This window comes from Cyprinodon tularosa, unplaced genomic scaffold (genome assembly GCF_016077235.1).
Source record: "Cyprinodon tularosa strain WSP-4 unplaced genomic scaffold, ASM1607723v1 ctg187, whole genome shotgun sequence".
Lineage (NCBI taxonomy): Eukaryota > Metazoa > Chordata > Actinopteri > Cyprinodontiformes > Cyprinodontidae > Cyprinodon > Cyprinodon tularosa.
In genome coordinates this window covers 765,923-792,865 of record NW_024038657.1, presented here as the reverse complement: position 1 = coordinate 792,865, position 26,943 = coordinate 765,923, and the positions used below count along the sequence as shown (strand labels likewise).

General features: G+C 38.0%; 1 protein-coding gene across 8 annotated transcripts in view; it reads left to right on the top strand.

The window, feature by feature from the left end:
* The window catches only part of camta1a (calmodulin binding transcription activator 1a), a 418,830-nt gene that overhangs the window by 303,798 nt on the left and 88,089 nt on the right, over window positions 1-26,943 (top strand). For all 8 annotated transcript variants that reach the window (XM_038282727.1, XM_038282729.1, XM_038282723.1 and 5 more), the window contains one exon: window positions 22,796-22,867. In XM_038282727.1, the coding sequence (XP_038138655.1) occupies window positions 22,796-22,867 (72 nt within the window). The remainder of the gene's footprint in view (window positions 1-22,795; window positions 22,868-26,943) is intronic.

Below are 26,943 nucleotides of genomic sequence, written 5' to 3'. Positions count from 1 at the left end.
GATAACTAAAAGCACACCACGCTATTCAGCTATTTTTTTTTAAATCATGGCTATTTTCTATCTATTTCATAATTCTTCACTTATGGATCAATAAGTCACAGTAACTGAAGTGCTAAATATGAAAGTTCAAGGTGTGTGAAATCTTTTACAAAGCGCTGTTAACGTTTTGCATTTTTCTACTAACTAATACTTTTTTGATGCCATGATTTTCTGATTTCTATCCTCTCTGTCTTTACCCTCTATGGAGAAAAAAATAGGACATGTATGCACACCAATGATGGGGATTCCAAACCAATCACATTTAAGCAGGAGAGAGCAAAAAGCCACCAGTAACCTGCAGTCGGTTACACCTGATGGGCCACTGCGATCATTGTGTGATATGCAGCTCTGCATGCAAATAGCTGCCAGAGGCCATCCAGCTGCCACCTTACACAGGGTTGCAGAGACAATGAGGCTTGATTAACATCACCAGCACCAATTCTGCTGTGCAGACATGTGTTTAAGACTGTGATTTTCTCTTTGACCCTTGTATCCATCACGTGTACTCTGGCGTTTGCAAACACATTGATGACATTCCATGACATTTCATGTGATCCATGTGTCATAAAGCTGCCACAAAGGTTGACGTACAGCTTACTTGGGGATGGATTGGCTGTCATAAACATTGATAGCTCAACATAACAAATGATTCTAAATTTTCATGGCACTGTTTTGACATTGAACAATGTCGTCTCTGCAATTGAATCCAGGGCTCATTTTCGGAGCAGTGACCTAAATCTTACTAATGTCACTTCGACCAACATGTTATGATTGAATGAGTCTATGATTGTGCGCTATTTGTCGTAAGAAGTCATAATATAGTGTAAATATCATAATCAGAATGTTATTTTTGAAGCCTTTATCTGTGCTTCAAGCTCTGGGGAAATCAACATTTTCAGCATTTTAAGGAACAGTCACCCTGCATAACTGCACATCACATTTCAAGACAAGGGTAGAATGTCTTCCTGTCCTCTGCTGTCTGAATTGCTCAACAAAAGATCAGATTTTTCTTCTTTAATATTTGTTTGAGGTTTCACATTCACATACCGTATGTGTGACAGAGACCTTTACTTTAAAAACCTTCCCAACATTCCTCCAATACAGTTTCTATGAGGATTAACACCTTTTTAACAAAAAGCAACTGTTAGTATGAATACATGTTTTGTTTTTTTTGTACAAAATTATTAGATCCACATTTATTGACCCCCTTCTGTTATATATTTTTTTAACTCTAATTTGGCCAGTATGACAGGAAATGTATTTTCCTGCGTAACATTTCACAATGTTACAAGATACATATTGTCTCCTCTATCAGATGACCTCACACGTTTTTAATCGGTTCTAGGTCTGACAAACAACTAGGATGGCCATTGAAAAGGTTAATTTTGTGCCTGCTGAACCATTTCTGTCAGTTTTGCCATATGTTTTGGATCATTATCCTATTGATTTAAAATATGTGGATAGTCTTCCAAAAGAGCAAATGACGAAGTTTCAGGCTTCCTACTGGAGAAGTGCTCATTTTTATCTAAAATGTCAAGGTGTTTTTTAGAGTGTTCCACTCTGATATGATTTCTATGGCCTTTGGAGAACAAAAATAGATCTGTTGTATCACATATTATCCTGTGTAACAATTGACATATGTTACTTTTTTTTTTTACAATTTTCAAACATTTCACACTACAGCCACCTAAGTTTTTTTGTTTCCAAAATTCATGATCTTTTTCTTATCTGATTACAGCATATTATACTGGTTAGTTCCACCAGTGTATGGTATTTTTTTCATTCTAACGTGAGGTTTAGAAAAAGGCTTTTCTTCCAAGTACTGTAGCTAGTTGGTATATAAAATGCAAACATATTTTTTTCAGACCCAGTGACCCCTAAGGTGCCAGCTTTGCTGCAGGTCCATGGAGTGACTTTTTAACCTATCTTTTTTAGCTACTTTGCTTCATACCTTCCCCGTGGAGCTAATGAAGAGAACATACAGCCCTTTAGGAATGTTTTACCAACCACTTTAGTACTGTACTGTGCTGGACACGGCACTGTCACTCATGGCAATATTGTTCATCTGGGTAGATACACACTTTGTGTCCAAGCTAACCAACAGAAACAATCACTCTAGAAATACATTTTTCTAAAAAGTAAAAAGTGATTTTCTGGCTATTAAGAAAAAGAGAGAAAAAAAACTAAATATAGGAAATAATTTTTAACTATTAAAACATATTTGTTAAACTTTGCACATTATTACCATTATGAATTATTCACAAAACTTATTTTTGATTATAAACCTTTTTTTTTAAAGTTCCTTGTTTGAAATGCTTTCTTTTTTCTTTTCTTTTCTTTTTTTTTAAGCTTTCAGTACTATTTGAACAAAGTTGTCTCACCTGTGCTGCAACCTAAAATGTGTGTATTTTAAGGCTATTTACTAAACTTTCCTATAGGTGCCCATAAAAGCAAAGTGCCTTGTAACACTGTATTTGAACCCTGGCCATATTTGAGCACAGCTCCACTGAAAGTTAGGGCAAGCCAAGGAGATTGGTCTAACACTCATCCCCATGCATGGCTAGGCATCCGCCGGAACTCTTTCTTTTTAATGATAACCCACCGCATGCGTTGTTTACTAAGATGACAGGTCTATTTTCTCCTGATTTATAGTGCTGTGGCATCCAAGGAGATACTGTACTTATTACTTTAAATGCAGTATGCAAAAAAATAAGTCAGAGAAATAGGCAGAAGAGGGCATAAATTGAGGGTTACTGTTCCTCTCCTGCTCTAGAAAGCTTTTGTTGAGATCTAGCGACAGGGATTGGAACTTACCACCACATGAGGCCATTGCTACTTGGATCCCTGGCTCAGTTTGGCCATGGTAATAGAACTTCAAAACTGCCTTGTAAATGTGAATATTATGTTTGCGTGTGGATGGGAGGAGGCAATTACTAAGGAACATGCTACATTTTGGGGACTTACTTACAGGTACTTGTTGGAACCAGCAACTCGTCTCCTTGTGGAAATGTTCTCTTCTTGGGTTGGAGATTATGGTTAGCTATGTATTGGCAATGTTCGGGGAAGGCTAAGTGTCTACGTTTTGCCATAGAAATAAATGCACACTGAATGAAAATCAATGGAAAGTCCTCTCAAGGATAGAGGGCTACACACTTGCGTGTGTTTGTAGTTTGTTTTGCTTCTTTGTAGAATATCTAAAGCTTTAAATCTCCCTCTGAATGAAGTCAAAAATAACAATCAGCCATAATGAGCGAATAGTATCACTGCAACAAATAATTTTCTGTTTTCTCCATAGTTCTGTTGCTAACTAAAATGTGTAGAAATGTTACCTATATTTGCTAGTTTGGGCAGCTTGAGTTTTATATTGAAGCTCAGTTGTTTCCAGAGAGCCAAAAAGGAAGTGAAGGCATCGAGGATGGAGGTGGAATGTCAGTCTTTTGACGGATTTAGTTACAGTAGCATAGAGATCAATTATTCAACAGAGGCATGCATGGTCGCAGGATTAATGGCGCATGCAGCAGATAAATCAAGCTTTGGACTCAGGCCTATCAGGGAGATCTCAGGAAGAGTGGAAACATACAAGACAAACATAGAAACGTTTTTGACATAAGCATTTTATATCCATTCTTTACCATTGGTAACCTTGAGATCTCGAAAGAGAATGGGGACGGCCCGCTCATCCAGTTATAAATAACTATCCAGATTTGGGATATAATGTTAAAAAATGTGCACATTATATCATCCCGAATGCCGATTTGGCTCCGAAGGACAGACGTATCTCTCCGTCCTCAGACTGTTGAAGGATATGAAAAAGGAGGGCTGGAGTTGCTGTTGAGAGATTGAAATGCTGCTATATATTACAACCTCCAGAGACCTGTCGGCACTCCAGCTGACTACCACCCCCCTCCACCACCTTCTCCGTCTGTCTCCATCTCTTCCTCTCTCTCTAGTTTACAGTGACTTTGCTCTAGGTTCTTTATCCATTCTTGCTCCTCTGTTGCATTTCTCATCATGCTTATTCTCCATATTCCTAAATGGATCTATTCCTGTTCTAGTATTTCTTGCTCTACATGTATTTGTATTGAACTTGTAAGTGTGTGTGTGTGCATCCCTCTGGTTGATTAAATTTCCTTCATTCAGAGCTCCCTTTCTTCCACTTCCCATCTTCGTCTGTTTTGGCTGCCAGGTTGTACCTGTCTGCCACGTCTTGGCTCTGTGAAGCTCCAACTCTTCCTCTATTTGTCTGTCTCCTTTATCTGCCTGTCTGCTTTATCTGCCTGCTTTGTAGCTGCCTCCTGAGAAAAGCCCTTATGGGTCTTCTCTTCTCTTGTCGTGGAAATCTCGTACCTGGGTCAGGTTCTCACATCCAGACTTCCAGATTTTCCGAGCTGGAATGTGTTTATGTCTTTCTAACACTATCATGTTGTGATTCTTTCTTTATTTCTCAGTGTCTTGGCTCTCAAACACACCCTCACTCTGTTAGATGTATTTTGCTTCGCTCTCTTCTCGTAGTTATCTTCATATGAAGCGTGGACACTGCTGTGTTCAGAAGTGTTTCAGTGAAGCCAAAGCTAACCTTTGCTTCCAAGATTAGAGAAATAGCAATTAACAGTGAAGTGAAGCACGGATGACTCTGGACATATCAAAAGAAGCATTGGTACAAAGACTTTTTACATATGAGTGGGGATGAGGGAGAGAGTGTAGGAGGGATGCAAGGGGGGAAAGACATTGTGAAAGTGGGAGGATCAAAGCTGAGGATGGTGGCAGAGTGCTGTCCCCTGCTGTGCAGCTCAGATAAACACAGGTTAGCGCCACAGGTCTCCTCAGTGAGCTCGAGTCAGGCACAAGGCCAGGAGATGCATGAACAAGTCAGCTTACAAACATCTCATAATAACTCAGCCAGAAGAAGCCCCCTGAATTAAAGTGTCACTTCTCATTTGCTTTCCTCTCCCTCATTTTGGCTCACTGGCTGATTTTTTTTCTTTCTCTCTCATTCTGTCTTTCTCCTTCTCTCTTGTCTGCTCGCCTCTCTCGCTTAACCAGCCTCCTCCCCTGTTCAAAATCTGCACATAATACGGTCTCGTTCAGTCGCGTTCCCCACAGTCTTCAACACAGGCCTGCCTGGGGGCTCACAGACTCTCCCATCTGCCTGCTGCGTGTTCTCCATGTCTTTCTTTGCTCATTTCTGTCTGTTTGTGGCAATCCCTGTCTCTCCAAATCTGTTTCTTGTCTGTGTCTCTGTCTGCAGGCCTCTCAACACACACACATACAGGCATAAGTATGAGCACTGGGAAAGTTTAAGAGATTTTTGCCAGCATTACTTATCTACAGTGGGGTACAGACAGATAAATATTGCACAAAAGAGAAAAGTTGTCTTGGATCCAGACTTGTTGAAACTGCTGTCACAGCAAACAAGCAACAGACTTAACAAGTTTGTGGCAATATTGAGTACACCTGCTTGTAGCAGAGCGACTAGCTGATAGCTCAGACCGGAGCTGCTGACCTTATTTCAGGCCTAAATTTAAAAATACATCTCTTAAAATAGAAATAACCTTATGGACTGACTTTTCAATATCATCTTTGGTTTTGAGACGAAGACAGGTCTGCAGAAGTTCTATAGCTGGTTTATAGTTTTCAACACTATCATGCACATTTTCACAATTTCTCACTTGATTACCTCATCCAATTTATTTTACTCTTTAATGAAATACACCAAAACAACATATTGCATATTTCAAGTGGAAAATAAATGATGCAAATCGAAACTGTGGTCTGAATTTGTGTTTAGCCCCCCTAAAACAATATTTTATTCAAACACCTGTCGCTGCATGGGAAGTTTTTCTACCAGCTTCGCAAATATATCAACTGATATTTGTGCCCTATTCTGAGAAGTTCAAGCTCAGTAAAATTAAATAGGTAGTGCTGGAGATGATTTTTCAAGTCTTTCCCCAGAGTCTATTTTTTTTTCCTGTCTAGACTTTGACTGGGCCAATCTAACACCTGGATGTCCATTCCATGTGTCCATGTCCTTCTAAAAGGCTCTAGTATGAAAGCTCTTGTCCTTTGCAGTCTCAAAATGTTCTAAGTTTGTGCATTAGACTCATTCTTTTCTTTCCTTCCCATCTCTGCGAATAATAAAAGCCCCATTCCCTATCCTTCCTTCTTACTGAGGAAGTGATGTGGTTAGGACAGTGTGCAGTGTTATTTTAGGCCAATACTTTCTTAAATCTTTTTCCCTAAGAGGCAGGTAGGATTGGGATTGCAAGATGTTGGACAGTTCCCATTATGTCAATACTGAGAAAAAGAAGTTTTATCCTTAGTAGCTGCTGTGGATATGAATTTATTATCTGGGTTCTATATGTTGAATAAACAGGAAGCAGAAAGACATTAATACAGTTGTTGAAAGTGGTTAAATATATTTTCTAACCTTAAACTTGTTTTAAACCTTTTTATAATATAATTCATGACCTGCGTGCTGTGTTCCTGGTATATATGATGCTATCTGACACCTTCATTAAACAATAGAAGAGTTTTGAGATCTATTTTCTCATCATTTGGATCTGGTAATTAGGTAACATCGGAAAGAAATCATTTGAAATGTAGGAATACTAATATACCGAATGCTTTTATGTTTTTGAAATGTTGAAACCATGTGTCATTTTCTCTTTACTTTGGATTGATGCAATGTTTTTTTTTTCTTTTGTCTCTTCCATAAAATTCCAATAAAATACATCAGAAAAATATTGCAGGAACATGAATGCCTTTGCAAGGTAGTGTACATATTCAGTTTCAGCAAGACTGCTACTGTCCATTTAATGCCTTCATGATTGACATTATCATTATAACTAATCTCACATCTTCTAATTAAACTGCCTTGTCATTGAACTAAGGCATGGTCTATAGAGTGTGAATAGTAACAAAATTGAACAGAAACCGATGGGGGTTGTTGCAACGCTTCGAAGTGTAGCACCATCTCACCCACGACGGAGTATTGGAAGTGAATGGGGTGGCTATCAGTCTTTAATTGGGCGCTGTGGGCCATAATGAAGAGATCTGAAAGCGGGGCGGAGCAGAAAGGGGGGGAATGAGAGAGTGCATGGAGTGATTTGAGAGGCCGGAGAGTGGAGTGAACCTAGCGGGCTTTAATGCAATGCGTATTGGCAGGTGTCGCTCTGCCTAATTTCACGCCTCTGTGAGCGAATGTTCACCCAGACGATCACCACTTCCAAGTCGCCTCTCTTTCTCCCTCTCCCTATCTATGCATTGGTCTCTTTCTCTCTGTGTCTGTGTTTGGGTGTATATCCAGTCTGTTTCAGCGAAGCGATTGCCCATCCACATGACTCTGTATTGAGCATGCACTCTGGTTCCCCTGAAAGCTTCAGAGTCCAAGCCTGGAAAGCTAGATGTCAGGGTGAATGTGCAGACTAACCACTTTATTTAGTCACGGTGACAGTTGGAGAAGGAAAAGTACTCTGTCTTTTCCAAAGATGCCGTGCATGTTTTTCTTTTGGGGTGGGGGGATTGGCCCTCTCAGTGATCCAGGCTGTTGAATTGTTGTCCAGTGGATAGAATAATGAGCGAGTGCAAGTATAGGTTCGTTACAGTTGACATGAGGACATCACAACGCTCCACAGACAGTAACAAGAATGATTCATATCTTGTCTTACGACCCCTCTCTTGCCTTCAAAACTGCCCCCTTACCTGCTTTCTTCACCCCGTTTACCCTTTTCACCCATCCTGTTTCTCTCTTTTTTCTTCATCCACCAAACCTATCCCCCCTCTCATCACTGCTCTTCCCCACTCACACTCCCTCGCCCCTCCTTCCTGTAGTCTGTGTTTGTGTTGGGAAGATTAAGCTGCTCTGACAAAGCTGTGTTTACAAATATGCAGGGAGAGAAACAGGCCAAGCGACGCTGAATAGGAATAGAATACAAATTGCTTTTTTATCTCTCTTAGGGCCAGGGCGAGAGAAAATGTGTTTGCGATTGTTGCTCCTCCGCCTGTGAAGGATAAAGCCTCAGCACTGGGTTTGGGCTCCCTGTTAGCATTCTTTCTATCCTCTTCTTTCTCCGTCTCCCTCTGTCTCTGTGTCTCTATGTCCTACTACTCCTTTTCTTCCCCCCATGCTCTTTCTCCTCATTGTCTACTCCGTGAACTCCGTCTCTTTCTCCCCAGCTGGATTTTTTTTTTCTCGCCGTTTCCTTGGTAATCATATCTCCTCTTCTTTTCTTTCTTCTCTCCTCCCTAACTCTTTCATGTCTCCTTGATGTGTGCTCCTCTCCACCTATATGTGCACCGTTGCATCCCCCCCCCCCCCATCCTATTCCTCTCCCTCCTTCATGTTTCCATACAGGCTGAACATTTTTCTCTATAACTCACTCTGAGTCTCTCTCTCCATCCGTCTCCTTCTATTTTCACTCCTGCACTCAGTAGGACCTGTCATGATTTACGGTCTCTCTCAGCTCCTCCTTGCTTACACTGGAGATATTAGAAATTTTGAGTGCCTATAGATCACCATGGGGGGAGAGGGCATGAGCGCCTGCTAATCAGCCCTAACAGAGCGGTGCAGCATTACAAATCTGGGCTCTCTCTGTCAATTAAGCAGCATGTCCGCCTGGTATAATACGCGGCAGGGAAGCCAAGTCCCTGACGTCATCTTCAGCAGGTTTCCACCATATGTTGGTGTGTGTGTGTGTTTTTGGGGAGAAAAATGAGTTTGATGTTTGTTCTCATTAATGCAATGGACACACTCCCCTTCTCACACTTCCATCTTTACCTTTACCAACAGAAGTGAAGGTTAATCAGCGATCTGACAGACTCAGACAACACCATTGGAGTTTAATAAGCAGGTTCAGTCCCACAGAGTGACGGTGTAACTAATTTGTTATTAAGATAAGAAACATGCCTGTCTTTTGTTGAGTTTTTGATTTACTGTGAACACATCTGTACCTGCAGTCATCTTTCCTGTTGTTCTTTGAGGTACATGAATACAGATTCTGCATTGACATCTATTTGGCTGTTCTCCAGCACATGCATTTGTGTTTCACTAAGATATCAGGCTCAGGAAATTCTCCCCATGCTCAGCTGTTTTCAGCATCCGCTGAAAAATGACAGCTAAAACGTGACCTCTGACCCCTTGTCTCTGCAGCCTCTGTGCTCTGTCCATTACTCAACTTTTTAATGGAATGAAGTGCCAGTCGTATTTGACCTAGCTTGCAATGCTAAGAGATGCCCGTAAGTCTTTGCTGCAAGACATTTTTCACATGTCACCTTCAGAACGGTTGATCTGTAGGTCAGCTCAAAGGTCAGATGATAAGGAAGGGTTGGGTTCAGATAGCAATCTCAAACCTCTTGCAGTTTCATCGTTTACATACAGTTCCTGTCAAATGTATACTGCTCACTATGGAGAGGAATGCTCCTATTTCTGGGCTGTGAGGAATTTGTTTTACAGTAACTGTTCACCTTTTTGGCTGGAATTTCACAAAATTTCAATAAATGTTAGAGTACAAAAATTAAGCACACAAGTTTGGAATTATTGTGACTTATCTGTTAATTTATATATTGGCAAAATTACATAAAAGATTAAACTATTAATACTTTACAAATTGTTTTGGGAAAAAAAAATTTCAGGGGTTATTTCTGCACTTTAAATGTACAGTAGCACCCATTCATAATGGCCCTTCCCTGGAACTGCCAGCAAAATCCTCTCCAACTTCCAGCCACTCGAGTGACCCCCTCCTTCTCCTGGGTGTGCATATTTTTTTTACTCTAAATCCATCCTTTCATTGAATCAAAGGGTCTGACTAGAAGAAGGCAGAAATTTTGAAAGGCTACTACTGTAATGTATAAAGGACCGTTTAGGAGACATTGGCATTTTTTGTTTTTTTATATCCACCAATTTATTCTATCAAATTAACATGGGTAAGTGGAGGTGATTGCACTTTTTTTGTAAAGGTTATGATGTAATTTCAGGGGCATTGTGAAATATTGTGATTCCATTTTAGTGGCATTTTGAAATATTATAATTTTTTTTTTTTTTTAGAGCAAATACTTTTTTTAACCATTAAAAAGACGTTCTGGCATAGTTTAAGGTGCGTATTTGGCTTTTCTTCTTAACCAGGCTTTTAACTATAGTCCACAGAGATTTAAATGGATTCAACCTTTGCCCATGTGTGAGTTTCAGCTTTGGTTTGAATGTGCAAAAACAACTAATAAACTGCATTAGCATTACCATGGACTAACACACTCACTAAGAAGAACTTTCAAAGCAACACAGTCTTGCATCTAAATGCCTCGTTGAGTAAAGTTTCCTTATTAGGCAACACAGGCTTTGCACTGTATATTCAATGAAAAAGAGCTGAGAAGAGTCAAGTTGAGGCTTGTTGATGTAAGGCTATTGTACAAGTTAACAAGCACAGTTTCAGTAACATCATTTTGTTGGGCTGGTTGCAATTATGAAATACTTACCCAAACACACCATCGAATTGGCAGACAAATACTATCCATCCTGAATGACCTTCCATTTGAATGGTCAACTATCCTGCTAGAACTACTGCCTGAAGCTTGCTGATGGCTAAATATAGTGTCTGCTTTCTCTATACTTTTAACTAAATACAAGTGACTGTAGATAATAGAAAATCCACAATGAATTTTAACTTGTGAAATTGTGGAGTGGATTCAATGAAATTGTGTATGATAGAAATACATCCTTAAACATCCAAAATTTGTATTATATTAATGGCAAGATCATTGTGACGTATGTTTTTTTTTTATATTTTCTGTAATAGAGAGAAGGATCCAAATACAGAGACAGGGGCTGAGGTGATTTCTTGCATATTTAATAATCAGAGTGGTGGTAACAGACGCATCAATCCAGAAATAACTAATCAGGAAAAGAAGAATCAGAGCCAGAATCAAGTTTATTGCCAAGTAGGTTTGCACTTACAAGGAATTTGACTCGGTGTTGATGGTGCAGACAAATTAGATATATATACAGAATACAGAATCTAGAGCTATATACTTCAGACTTAGACAAATTTTATTTTGTCATTTTGTAGACACAAGTTTATACAAAAATAAATTTCATTTTAGTACAGCTCTCTAGACCTTTTCATTTTTTAAAGTCTTAATAAAGGTAAGCAGCAGTAATAAAAACACTGTGGTGAAAAAAAGTGATGTAAACATACGACTATATAGTTGCAGTTCCAACATTCAGAGTTATTTTTTTTATTTTTTATAACCCATTTTATATAACATTTAGCCGTCTAATGTGGGGAAAAAACTGTTCTGGAATCTGGTGGACCTGCATCGAATGCTTCGAAGCCTCTTCCCAGAGGGTAGCAGGAAGAACAGTCCATGTTTTGGGTGTGAGGGGTCATTTATAATGTTATGGGCTCAGGACACACGTCGCTATACCTGGTAAAGAAATGAAATGACACTAAAAGAAAATGAAACTAATGACCAGAAAAGACAGAAAGACATAAATCAAAGTGTAACAGAAAACAAAGTAAAAACTTTAACAATACCAAAAATCCAGACCAGGAGAACACAAAATGTTCAGTATAAACCTAATATTGGATTGAAATCCCACATTTGTCAAATTCATAGGCTTCTAAAACTCCAATTAATAAGCAAAGCTATTTTGCTTTGTATAATGTTCAGGGTTTAAATATCTTGCACAACTGAAAAACAATGAAAAAGGTTTAGCAATTATCATGCTGACCATGGCAGCATAGCTGCTGATTTAGTTCATAATTCATCCCTACAGTAAGTCTGTGTTATTCCATGTGAAGGAAAGTCAATAAGAAGAGAAGAAAGATAAAATAAAGAACACGAGAGGGGAAAGTGGAGAAGGAACATTTCTTACCATTGCATGTATAAGACCCTGTGCACAGTGTGGGCACTATAGAAGAACACAGATTGACTTTTGAGAAACTGACAGAAGTGCTGCAAGGTTTCCTGTGCTTTCTTTTGTTGACAGGCATCAATGCCTTGACTGCTGTAGTTTGCTGAGGTCAAGGCGAGGCCTTACTGGACTCTTTGTGAAGTGTAAAAAAGAAATCAGCATGACATATTCACTAGTCTGCAGAAGCTGTTTAAACTCTCTTTCTGTGTTACTTTGTCAAGATTCTTTTTGACTAACTGAAAGGCCCTGAGCACACTCTGGAGATTAAAAAAACAAACCAAAAAATAAACAGATCTTTCTCCGTCTTTTTTCATTTTAGAAAATTACACTGCATGGCATTCCCCTACCCTAAACATTTGGAATTAAAACAAAAGTACAGTGATTTAGATTCCTACTATGGGCTATGATGGGTGTTTGCCATTTACTTCCTTTAATATCTTGTAATTTTTATTCTTTAGTCTTTTAATCTTGAATTATATTTCATTTAATTTTGAAAGTCTGAATCGAGCACAATTCACAGTCAGTCAACCAAACACATATGGAATTCACAACCACATCTATAGAAAATATAATAATTAAAACGATTAATTGCTAAGTGAAACATATTAAATAAACAACTCTTTACTATACTAGTGAAACTCAACTATAATAAGATTATGTTGACTCAGAAGAAAAAATGAAAATGGTTAAAATCCCTAATCATTAAAATGATATAATCATTTAACAGCATGGATTTTATGTTTGAGAACCAAAGTTTATCAAAGACTTTGGAAGGAGGTCAAACTAGCTCTAAATAAACTGCTCAAAAAAATGTTTCACTAATTTCTCCAGACCTTATAACCTCTGCTGATAACTGTTTTGGTAAGCTAAGGCATTTCCAATGTTCACGAATGCTTAGCCCAGGCTGTGTTGCTGGACAGGTCTCTATTCTGATGGCTTAGCTGAGAGGGCTTTGTCATTTGTAGCCTTGTGGATCCAGGAAAGGGATTTCAGAGACACTGACTCAGGGAGAATGATACAGACAGTCTGTTTTGCAGCAATCTGGATCTGAACGTGGCTTGAGGACTATTTAACTTGAACAGGGGTTGAAGAATGAAGTCGATTTAGCCATGTTGTCTTTCCTCTCCCTAATATCTCTCTCTGGAATCCCATGGTCAAAGAGAATGGGCAATTTGTGAGCAGAGTCTTTTATCTGCAGCATGGTGGGGGCAGCATGACATGTCCCAGGGAGGATTTTCTGGGTTTATTTTTGGAGAAGGGTGGTGAAAAAATACAATAAAACTGTATCTTACTTTCTCAATTTTCTAATAAAACCAGCATGGACGTCAGTACCCTATATCCAAAGATTATTATCATGGTTTATGACTTAACAACAATACACAATTATAGTTATAGTGCTCAATAACCATTCTGATATACACTTAATTAGAACAAAGTCTCAGAGACAAAATACACTATGGTACAACTAATTTTGGAAAACGTGTTTAATTGATCCCATGGTTCCCAGCTTAGAAAAGCATTCTTCATTTATTTCCATAGATTTTTCATGAAAAACTAGATTTTACTTAATCAAAAACACAATTTGCAGGTAAGGAAGTAGTCCCTAACGCATAATATTTTTCCTCTGCAAAATATATGAACTAGCAATGGCACTGGTCTGTGGAATTTTCCAGGAATTTATACAAATCCATGTATTTCAGTTTTTGTGACATTAATCCTGACATATACTTAAAATAAGGATAAAATTGTTCCTTGCCTTGCTCATGATGCTAGCAGAAGCATCAAAGGTATGTGTTTTCAGGATGAGCCTATTGTAAATATTGTTCCCTGTTTTGTTGCTTATAATGTTTTTGATTTCTGATCTTACTGTAAGCACATCTTTGTGTATGCATGTACTGGCATGTTGGTGAATGGTGGCACAGCCTGCTATCCCCGGTCTGTATCTGCTTTAACCTTGGCCAGCAGGCTGTAGGAGAGGGAAAGTAATTCTAACCTTAAAACCTGCTGATTAAAGCTAGTTTGGTGGAATTCGATTCCACTTAATGCCTTTGGCTGGGAGCCCAGCTGGCTAGCATTAGCATGAACAGACACTGTGTCTTCAGTCAGGGAGACAGACGTTCATGGGCCTGTGCATGAGCCTCCTCTTGCATGCACAGAGGCATGAGTGTGAACTCCATATCCCCCAATCTTCTATATCTCTCTGTCCCTCTTCTCCATCTCTCATATGTCATGTTTCTTTCACAGCTCATTAAAATCTCCAAACAACTCCATCATTACTATTTTCCTTAACCCAAAGTGCCTCCATTTGATTTTGTTTATTCACTAGCTGGTCTTTTTTTCTGTGCCTCAGAAACAAAGTAAATCAGAATTATGGTTTCTTGCTCTACAGGTGGTCAGGGTTTTCTCTCTGTCCGCCTTGTTTGTTTTCTTTTTGAACTTGATGTATAGCTATGCTTACATGTCCAGCATGGCTAATTAATTCTCCTCCTTTGAGTCTGTTTACCACACATTTCTGTTTATTTTACAATTAGATTTCTATTTGTATGGAAAGTCATTTCCATAAAACATGCATTTCCGTCCCAAGTGTAATCTGTTTTGCTTTGTTGAGGAATTTTGGTTTGTTCTCCACTTCTTTCAGTTCATATCAGCAGCAGCCTGCCAATTCATTTAGTAGCTTGCACAGTCTTGACTGATTTAAAGGCTGCAGCTGGTCAGATACAGAAGACTGGAGAGATAAATCTAAGCCTCCTTTGATTTATAATGTATAATGTCTCATCAACCGTTTTTTAAGTCTGAAGATGCATTGAAAAATTATACTGTAGTATTCCACAAGTTGTAGCCCATCTTAAAGTATCTAAAAAATAAAATAAGTAGGTAGTTGGTGGTTAAGTTCCATTGAGCCATTCCAGAACTGCCCATATCTCTCTAAATCAAAATGTAAGCAATATCCTGCATATTATAGGCATTCTGGGCATAGTGCCACCTTACCAGACACTATAGATAATTTGATTCCTGCTGAACGATCGGAGAGAATACATCAGAGTGTATTGACTATAAAGACAGCAGGTGAAATACAGAGCATTATAGTATCAGTCGAAAATGAGCTCATCCTCCAAACTGGAAGTGGCACTTTTCTGTGGTAAGTCATCTAATCACATCTGTTTAGAGCTAGAAATCGTGGGCTGATCAATAGTCATCATGGATGCTGTCGATGGCCGGACTGGTTTGAATTTTGCATGGTTCATGAATCTCTATTGTGTATGGATTTTGCTTTGCCTTTGCGGATAGAGTCTGATAGTGCCGTCTGATTGGCTGCAGTGTAAGCTCTATTTATGCTGTCGCGCCCCAGGCTGTATCACCTGCCCCAGGCATCCATGTGAACAGACATATGCAAACATGTACACTGAGGTATCCACACACACACAAAAACAAAATGCTGCCTTTAATGAAGCAGTGAGTACGAAGTGAATTTACCAGTTGGATGTCCATTTCTATATCTAATGGTGCAAATCAAGTCATTCAATGCAGTAAATTTTAAAAACATTCTAATTATCCACTTGGGATCATTTGTATTTCATACTGCTGATGTGCTGGACATAAATCAAATATGTTTCAAAGTGCAGAACTATCCTGAAGGAGGTGGTTTTGCAAAGCTATGTCTTGTTCATGTTGGTTGTAATGTTAAACAAGCTATTCTTTTATTTGTGTATTAATAAAATCAGTGCATCTACTCTTTTTTTGTTAAATGAACTGATCAATCAACCCAAAAGACAGATGTGCTTCAGGATTTGAGAGTACTTGTTTTAGAAAACAGCAGTAAAACAACAAATTACCAACATAAATAAGGTGCCACGCTCTGATTAGGACTGTCTTTTCACATCATTATAGTCTGATGAGAGTTTCCCTTGTTTCAGTCTCACGCTAACTAGCTTGCCAACTTCCCTCCACCAATGTCTCATTTTAAAAACCTATCTCTGTGCGTGACACCTGCCAGCATTCATAGATTAATGTAAGCGAAGTAACATTAGGGCATTGGGCTTGCCAGGCTTGGAGTAGCAGTGTCTTTATAGGTAGCAAACAGGATATTTGGCTCTATTTTAAGGCTTCTTTCTGCACTGCATGAACCGGGATCCAGCTCTTTTCAAAATGACTCCCCAAGAGGAAGGAGGAATGGACACCTTCATCCTGGGCAATAATACCCTTACGCCATGTCTCATCACCATTTCATTGCCTTGACCACTTGCTTAAGTGGCAATGTATAATGAATTTTGCTCCATGAGGACACCCAGTACTGTAATTCTTTTTTCATTCTGTCTGCACTGACAGGTAAGAAATACATTATGGTCATACTTCTTGTAAATTATTATTTTAATTGTTCTTAATCATTTTTCTGTGTCTCATTTGCACACATGATAACACACTAACAATACATTGAGATGTTTGAGTGTGTGGATAATCTCTTTGAGCGTACATGTATTTGTTTCAGTGTGTTTATACCACTGTACTGAAGCTTTTCTAAATTACATGCTGGGAAAGTGCAGCTTTTATTAGAGAATATGTGTGTGTATAATTATTGTTTAATTGCTTGCCCTGCGATGTGCTGTCATCTGTCAAAGCCCATAGACAGCAAATGATGGTTCTTCTTCCGTCAATTTGTCACCCAGACGCTCAGCATGCAGAAAGCAGCAAAAACACCAACAACTGATATGCGCCTTGAATTACTGATAAGTGCCAGGGTTTATGAGCTTTGCTTATATGGGGGTGTGGTTTTCTTTGTACAGTGCATGGCAAAATGATTGGTAGCTCTTGAACTTTGTTGCATCTTTTTGAGTTACATTCATTTTATTATAGTATATTGAGTTTTTAAATGAGAGAATAACAAAGTAAAATATATGTTAACTGGAAGGGACGAAATTCGTGCTGATAATTATTTTCTTTTTATGTAAAAGTCTAAAATGAGTAGTATTGTATGGATTTGAATAAGTCAATATCTTTTTGACGTAAATGTTGTTAATTTTAAAATGAGTCAACTCCAACTTTTGCTGAAGTTAATGTAGTCATCTTTGTTCATTTTTCCTGTTAAAGAAAGGCACAGCATAAAAATCTTTCACTGTGGGAATAGATCATCTATGGTAATGGGTTTTCATTGTACCTAAGAAAAACACCTGGTCTGGTTGAATAGGCATGTTTTATATGTCACTTTGTGGTAGATTGTCGTAAACTGAAATACAGCTTCTTCTACTCTCTTAACAGACTTTCTACTTGCATTTACTTGCATTACAGGGGAGTGGCGGCCTAGTGTTTAGAGCATTGCGCTTGGAATCCAGAGGTTCTGAGTTAAAGCCCCACTCCCACACACAGCGGGTTCATTTCGTTGCTCTGTAATTGTGACAGTGTAATGACAATACAAAGCTGAAAAAAAAAAGAAAGAAAAAGTTTACATTTGTCGAATTCATCTGAACTGCTGATCTCTGCTTCTTGAGAGTTACTGTGGGCCTCTTGGCTATTTTGCTTCTTGGCGTTGGTATATTGCATAAATTGGGAATAAAGTACAATGAAGGCTGGTGTTTTTGTTTAAGCTTTACTGTATATAGGCATTGACAGGCTCAACAACTGTGTTACGCTTTAAGCTGCTTGTTTGTCTGCCATTTTGCTTTTTGGGGGCAAATGGAGGGGAAGAAGAGCAGCCCCAGGGGCTAATATATTCAATCCCTCAGTCACACTAGTCGGTTAGGCCTGTTGTTCCAGAAAACCTGACAGTCGTGAGGAGCATGTCAAAGTGGCATCATACTGTCCAGCTGGAGGTCACTCTCAAAGGGGCCGAATAGCTAAAACAGTGCTAGGTTTGAGCTATGAATAACTACTCAAGAGTCAGAATTAAGGAGACAAAACATTTAAAATGCAGTTTTCCATCCCTTAGTATAACTAAAGAAGATTCAACCTTCTTTGTCATTTAGTGTTTTATTCATGCAAAGTCTCTGTAGAGTTGCTATGATGCAGATTGCCACAAGAAAATATGTAGACTAAGAGAATTTTTTTAATTAATAGTTAAGACTATTTTTATGTACTTAATGAAAAATTGTAACTCCTTTTCATAACATATATTGTGAGATGTAATGTAATCCAGCCAGCCAGCCAGCCAGCCAGCCTTTCATTTGTTTTTGTTTGTTTTTTTTTCTTGTTTAAAGCAGGATAGTATGATACTGGATTCCTGAAATTAGCAAAAAATTGATGTAAACATGTGAAGGAACCCAGATTCTGCCGTTTAGAACAGTGTCTTTATAAAACTAACAAATTGAACCATTTAAATACATTTAAAAGACTCAAAAAAAAAACTTGAATTGCATAAAAGATCATAACCTACAACATACATTTTTTATTGCCTATTTGCTTTGAAGAGAAATCAAATTTGGAGTTGTATCAGCACTGCATCGGCACATAATGCTAAGTGTTGAAGAGAAACATTGGCATTTCTGTTTGTAAGTACCTTCCCTAAAACTGTTGCAGCACATGATGACAGTGAAACAGTTTATGCCTCATAGATCAGTGCACAGCCTTGCATCGGTAATCCCTTGAAAGCTCACAAAGCCCAGTTTATGACATAAATAGTCACAGAGCTGCAAAGTACAAATGTGTGTAGCTGCTGTGGTTCTAACGTGATGTTAGTTCCACTGTTGTGGGAGGCAGCCTCTGTCCATTGCCAGCACAGAGTAATGGATGGCAGAGTTATAGGAGTGGGAGGAGGCATACATCCTATACCAGACAGCTGTAATGGATGAGTTCACTGAAAACATAAGAAAATGAGGCAGTCTGCTGGAGCTTAGCATCTCAAACTCTCACAAACACACTTTGGGTGGTATTGAAATCAGCGAACAAATAGATGTGAATAGAACAATGAAACACCTGGAGAAACAGAAAAGGGTTGATGTTGTTTGAGAATTGTTTTCTCTTTATTGTGAATGAGCTGGATGCACACATAAATGCATTTGTTTGTACCTGCACATCTCTGAGATCTGTAAGCCCTTTCTTAGCTGTGTTATGCGTCTTGCCATTTGTGTGCCTTGCCTTTGTAGCTGTACATTCATCAGAGGGTTTGATGTTAGCAAATCAATGTTTATCCACCTCAGCAAGCCCTTCTCATTTTAACTAGGTTTTAATTAAACAAGACAAGCACAAAGAACACTTTCAGGCATCTATTTATCATTTGGGCCTCTAAGCATTGCAGCCCACCATCCCAATATTAAAACACCCTCCCTTATTCCTCCTCTTGTTCCTGTCCCCTTGCCCCTCATTCCCAGGGCCCCAGGAAACCTGGCTGACTTATTGAACATTTACAGTACAGCTCCTGAATAATGAGGCTTGCTTTAGTCAGTCCATTTGCAAGTCTGGGTGTAGAAGAGAAGAGTAGACCTTTGTAGATACAATACATTCTTATCAAACATTCAAACCAAGGAAGATTTAGTTGAAACTAAATTCTGTCAAACTCCGCCTGTTTAATTTTACTGCACTGGGAGGAAAACCTCTTGTCTCTAAAGTACTGTACAGGTTTTGATGCAAAATTTATTACACTCACCTCATGTCAGTATGCAGTTTAAACCAAACATTTACAAACATTATATACCTATTCTTTCAACATCTGTTACCCATCATAAACCCATTTCACTGCAAATGATGACATCTAAGTAAGTCATTTTTTTCTTTAAAAAGTGCTTTTTTCTTGAGTTGAGGAGGTAAGTGAGACACTTTGCCAATGGAACAAGACAATTTACATTTAAAAAAAGAAAAAAAACTATTGCATTTTCTAATTTCAACTGCATATTATCTATTTATCTTAGAGTAAAAATACAAATTCCATCATCTTATTTACCTACTCAAATTAAGAGTAAATACATTTAATTTAGGAGATTTGTACTTATGTTTAGATTGTTTTTGTAGCGTTACTGTTAAGACACAAGTTTGACTAAACCACAGTTTTAGGCCAACTTGCTTACATACACATTTTAAGAGGCGAGTCTTCACAAGCAGATTTTTGCTGAGTACAGCTATTATATACTTAAAAAACAACTATTTATTTTTTTTCTTTCCCCCCACTTTTGTTGTTCATATGACTTACTTATATTCTTCTTGGCTTGGTCCAGGTATGGATAAAAATGCTTTAGATATTCATGTGGGGAGTTTCTTATGTGCATGATGGGCTGGGATAAGCCAAGCAAGGACAATGGGTGTCTGAGGTTTACTGTTTGTTTTTTGTTTGTTTTTTTATCTGTAGAGGAAGATTAATATTAGAGATGGGAAGGAGACATTCTTACTTTTAAAACCTTGCTGAATGAGTATTCAAAATACCAGTCGAAACTTGCATTATTATGGTTCTAAAAGAAGAAGAAGATTACTGCTGTAATCTTAGTCAAAACAGGCACTGATTATCAGGGAGGCCAGGTCTTATTAAAACAATAATAAAAAAAATATATATGATTTTTATCATACTTCATATTTCTTTTACATTATCATTTGAGATAAATCTGTGTCTCTCTTTTTTCTTTTCTTTTTTTTATCAGATACAAAAATATTTGGTTGATAAAGAAATGTTTTATCCATATGTACTGATATGAATAATTTTTAGTACAATGATCCGTCACAGTGGTAACTGAGTCAATACCAGCAGAGTGTGCATACACTGTTGTGTTGATTTTTATTCTCGTCTTCATCTCTGTCCTCATCTGCATCTGTGTTAGAATCAGCTATGGCCTCTGGATCATCTGAGTCTATTTTGGCTCAAACATTTAAACTCTGTTAAGCGGATCTACTTAGCCTGTCTGATTTTTGTGGTATTCTACTCCATCGAAGCGGTAGTCTGCAGGGGAAAGTCAGCCCTGATGAAAATGCTTCGATATTCATGTCAGAATGTCTGAATTGTCAATGTCCATCAATGACCTCACTAAAGCTATTACGTTAACTTGAAACTTGCTCAAGTTTTGGCAAGTAACTTCAATGCCAATTCACAGCATGAATTAATTTATGTGTGTGTATATATATATATATATATATATATATAGATATATATATATATATATATATATATATATATATATATATATATAGATATATATATATATATATATATATATATATATATATATATATAGATATATATATATATATATATATAGATATATATAGATATAGATATATATGTATAAAAAGCTCCCTGATCAAGTCGTGGGGTCAAGATCATAAAACTAATAAAGGTCTGAGGTGGGGAGAAAACAGAAGAATGCACTGCAGCTGTGCTCCTCTTTCTCGGTGTGTGATGGTTTACTGCACTCACCTCTCCTTCTGGCTGCTGAAGAATGTCTCCTGGCCTCTTTGCCAGATACCAGGGGGTGTTATCAGTCCTGCCTTGCTCTTTCCACAGTAATGAGCCCCAAGACGTAGTATTATCTGTTTACGATAAGGATATTAATAACACTGCACTTCAGTTATGCTTTGGGCTCTTTTGCAGGGTGTATTTGTTAAGAGGTCTTTTAAAGCAGGACAAGATTTAGCCAGAATTGGGGTAATAAAATCAGCTATTGTTGTATTTGTTTTGTTCCTTTAAGTAGACACTCTTTCAGAAAGTCTTTAGATCTTCATTTATAATGTTCCATGTAAAAGTATACATCATAAACATGATGTATACATGATGTTATTAATTTTGGTATTTTGATTCAGTTTATATTTCCAGTTTACAATTATTATTTGGAAACAAGAACTGAGTACACAGCCATCAAAATACTCATTTCTAATACATGCAGGGTCAAAAAGTATAAATACATGATTTAGTTATATGCATATATCCTCCATTATTAATGGGGGCGGTAAGAAAAATAGCAACTTTTATTTGCAGAATTTTGTGTATGCAGTTATTATTTTTCCTTTTAAGCTTTGTTCACAGGTTTAATATCAGGACTTTGAGGAGAGCCTTTAATGCCAGCTACTTTATTAAATTGGGTGTCTAATACATCCTTACAAGGCAAACATAAAACTAACATTTATCCTAATAATGAATGTACTCATTTCTGACAACTTGATTTTACTTTGTTTAAACAATAATAACTTTACTAGGGCATGAACAGTCAAACTGAATAGCTGCAGATGTTGAAGCTTCTTAATCCCGATAAGGCACAGGCAGGGACAAACTTCTCTAGATCTTGTCTGTTTAATACCTTTACACAACATTGCTGCTGTGCTGCTGTGTTAGATGCTTTATAAATTTGATGTTGTATTTTTTCGTGGTTGAAAGCTTTCTGCTGTTGGTGCAAAGTTTATGAAAAGGACAGTAATGATTTTTGTAGCTTTGACAGAGACAGCCTAAGAATAATGACACAACCCAGCTTTTTGGTAGAAGCTGACTGTACCTGACAACACCTTCATCTATTACACATCATTGTGTCTTTGTGTAGCCAGAACCCAAAAATAAAAATTTTGTAAGATTCCACACATCTTCAGTTATAAGATCTGATTTGATTTCTTTTTTTTTTGGGGGGGGGGGGAAATAAAATCCTCTACAACAAGTTAAAGTACTATAATACAAATATGATAAAGGCTGGTTATAAGTTTAGGAATAAAAAGAAAAGATACAAGGTCAGAAGCAGAATACGAGGACATAAGTTCAAGAGTTCATAGTTTAAACTCACCCTTTGTCCACCTCAAGGTGATAGTCTTTGTTTTCAAGAACAATGGTTCTATTGGGAGATATGATATAGAAAGGAAAGGTTGTGGGTTCAAAAGTACCAGATGTCATGGTCAGATGAGAGGTCAAACCATTGCCTCTTTCTTCCTGTAATGCTGTTTCCTTTTTCGCTCTCTCTCCAGTGTCTGTATGGCTGCTACGTCCACTCCTCTATCATCCCCACATTCCACCGCAGGTGCTACTGGCTGCTCCAGGTAAGGACCCCTCTTTTTGTCCTCAACGGCTCACTCTGTTTTATTTAACTCCCAAACTCTCCTTTCCATCCACTAAAACCTGAATGAGTCACCGGATATCAGTTTCTATTAAGCCCAAGCGTTTACCTTTGACAGCCAGCAGGCAGACATCAACTTATTCCTCCTCCACCTCCCTCTTTCTTCCTTTCCTTTTCCCTCCCTGGCTTCCATTTCCCTTATCTTTCCCAGTCATTCACTTTTCTGATGGCATTGCCCATACAAGCCGTCCAGCAGGACGCTATCTCAGTCTGCTAAAAGCTCTGCCATCTCCCCTGCCTAACAGCTGCAGTGATGGGCAGTAAAAGCCTGATGGAAGAGCTTTCCCTGTACAGTACGGTGCGTTCCGTTGGTCGTCAAGTCTGCAGCCTGAAAGTGGTTGTAAATAGCAATCCTTTGATCCCCCCCAATACATCTCGTCATTCTCCTTTAGCATAGCAATCATTACAGTTAGGGAGTGTATGATAGAGCCACTGACACACAGTTTTAAGATTGTAAGCACACGCACCAAGAATAAGGGCTTATGAGGTCTTACTAACTTTAGATAACTTGCATAATTGTTCAAACTCCTTCAAACTCATTTTTTGGCATTAAAGTCAACTCCCTTTTAGTCTTATTGGGACGTTATGTGATGGACAAGCAAATGGGCTGCACATTGCACTGAATGGCAGTCATTATCACAATACCAGTGTGTACAAAGTCACAACAGAAACCCATTGCTTGAACGCAAAATGTTGTAGAGTATTATATTTCAAACACTAAAAAGTCAAGTTTCTACATGTTAGTAATTTTTTTGGTAGCTGGATTCACTGTTCCTTGAAATAAAACATAAGCAACATGTTCAGTCACTACTATACTACAAAATGTTTCACAAATGTATGCTTTCTCTTCCAGTTCACAGCTTTGCATCACATTAGCTCCGTCTTTCTAAACAAAATTTCTTTGGTTGTTATGTCAAAAGGTCAACCTGTCTGAATACTTCTGAAAAGTTTACACACTTATAGTCTAGTAACAGATCCTACAGAGGGCTAGATAAAGAAATACCCTTATTCATGGGATTGAGATAAATGTTCTGGATAAAGAATTGCTGGAAAAATAATGAATTTCAATATATTTGTTTCAGCAATTCATAAAAGATTCAGAGTACCAAGGGAAACTGCAAAACACAAGGGAGAAGACAAAAAAGCCTCCCAACAATGCTGAATAGTAGTGATTTTCTTGCCTTAGGGCAGCACTGCTTTAAAAAGGGACCTGATTTGTTGTGGAAATTATTGCACTGGATTAGAAACACAAGTTTTCACAGAAAAACGATTAGTCCCCACATTTACAAAATGCAAGGTAAGGCCACTATTTAGACTAAGTGAAGGGCATTTAATCGAAATATTATAATAGTATTTAAGTTATCTTAAAACAAAAACACACTTTTCCTTACATAGAGATTTTGTTGTAATTGGTGTTGTTTTCAGGTAGCTACAATAAGTGTTAGGCATGATTTACATTGATAAAATAAAAGGAAATATAAAATGCATCAATTTGTTTCAAATTTGTGGTAAATTTTAAAAATTTTCATTTTTTTTAACTGATTGGATATAATATTACTTTAAGGAAAAATTATAACACAAAGAATCTACATTATCCCTAAAAAATTATATATTTTTTCTCTTTTATGTCCTGTGTGTTCCCCTATCAAGCATTTGTATTTCAGTATGCAAATCTAATTATGTTGTTTTTTTTCTTTCTCTTTTGTGCATCCACTTGATTATAATTTTATTATATCAAAAAGTAATAAAGTTTTATTTATTGGACGGTGTGTTTAGAGTTATTAAGAAATGTTTCAAAGAAAAATCTTTTTTATTCTTTTAAATCTCTGTCTTCTTCCAGTCATGTCTTTGCCCCATACATTTGAATAGTATGTACTTTGATGTAGCATCTGTAACCCTTGAAATGTTTAAAATTTTTTCAAATTACAGCTTTAAACTCTAATGTTTGTAATGGTATTGGATTTTACAGATGCATTTCACTGAGACTGAATTACAGACAATCATTTGTTTACACCAAGGGCAAAAAGTTTGGTAGGATTTAATTCAGGAGTGTCCGAGAGTGACCAGAGCTAAAAGTAAATTGATGTCCAAGCTTTTAGATTGTGCATAAACAATTACTTCTTGATTATTTGGTTTGTATTAGTATAGCTCAAGAAATACCATTGAGACAATTGTTACAATTTTATTAAGTGTAAGTGCAAGTTAGTTCAAGGGACATACACTCACCGGCCACTTTATTAGGTACCCCATGCTAGTAATGGGTTGGACCCCCTTTTGCCTTCAGAACTGCCTCAATTCTTCCTGGCATAGATTCAACAAGGTGCTGGAAGCATTCCTCAGGGAGTTTGGTCCATATTGACATGATGGCATCACACAGTTGCCACAGATTTGTCGGCTGCACATCCATGATGCGAATCTCCCGTTCCACCACATCCCAAAGATGCTCTATTGGATTGAGATCTGGTGACTGTGGAGTTCATTTGAGTACAGTGAACTCATTGTCATGTTCAAGAAACCAGTCTGAGATGATTCCAGCTTTATGACATGGCGCATTATCCTGCTGAAAGTAGCCATCAGAAGTTGGGTACATTGTGGTCATAAAGGGATGGACATGGTCAGCAACAATACTCAGGTAGGCTGTGGCGTTGCAACGATGCTCAATTGGTACCAAGGGGCCCAAAGAGTGCCAAGAAAATATTCCCCACACCATGACACCACCACCACCAGCCTGAACCGTTGAAACAAGGCAGGATGGATCCATGCTTTCATGTTGTAGACGCCAAATTCTGACCCTACCATCCGAATGTCGCAGCAGAAATCGAGACTCATCAGACCAGGCAGCGTTTTTCCAATCTTCTATTGTCCGATTTCGATGAGCTTGTGCAAATTGTAGCCTCAGTTTCCTGTTCTTAGCTGAAAGGAGTGGCATCCGGTGTGGTCTTCTGCTGCTGTAGCCCATCTGCCTCAAAGTTCGACGTACTGTGCGTTCAGAGATGCTCTTCTGCCCACCTTGGTTGTAACGGGTGGTTATTTGAGTCACTGTTGCCCTTCTATCAGCTCGAACCAGTCTGGACATTCTCCTCTGACCTCTGGCATCAACAAGGCATTTCCGCCCACAGAACTGCCACTCACTGGATGTTTTTTCTTTTTCGGACCATTCTCTGTAAACCCTAGAGATGGTTGTGCGTGAAAATCCCAGTAGATCAGCAGTTTCTGAAATACTCAGACCAGCCCTTCTGGCACCAACAATCATGCCACGTTCAAAGTCACTCATATCACCTTTCTTCCCCATACTGTTGCTCGGTTTGAACTGCAGGAGATTGTCTTGACCATGTCTACATGCCTAAATGCACTGAGTTGCCACCATGTGATTGGCTGCTTAGAAATTAAGTGTTAACAAGCAGTTGGACAGGTGTACCTAATAAAGTGGCCGGTGAGTGTAAATGTGCTAGCGAAGCTCTTACACCCACCTCAATTGAAGTAATCCTTGTCTATTTTGCATACCCAAATGGAAAAGCAAATAAATGAGGAACTGTAAGTCCAAATTACCCAAGTAAAATATTATAATTAATTATTACCATTAGCCTTCTAGTTTCTGAAAATATAAAGAATTTTTTTTTATTATTAATAGGTCTTTTTTAATAAAGACATGCTTGAGAATAGCCATGTCTCATTGCATTACATTTGTTCTACATCATGTCAACCACAAATTCAGAAAATTTCAGACCTTTAGCTACAACAGTTCCAGAGCTGTGGGGCTTTTAACTTTTTGTGTCACCAGTGTCCCCAAATTTCAGCAAATTGTGCGAGCATTTTGATGGACACAAAACATTTATAAAGCAAGTATTGTTCCACTTTTTTCCAGAAACAGTGTATATAACAAAATGTAGAATTTATAAACCTGAAATAACTTAAAAATCTATTAAAAAATAGTGAGACTGGTGACTCTTTCATCATGAAAAAATATTATATTCTGGATTACTTTTAATCAGTGGATCT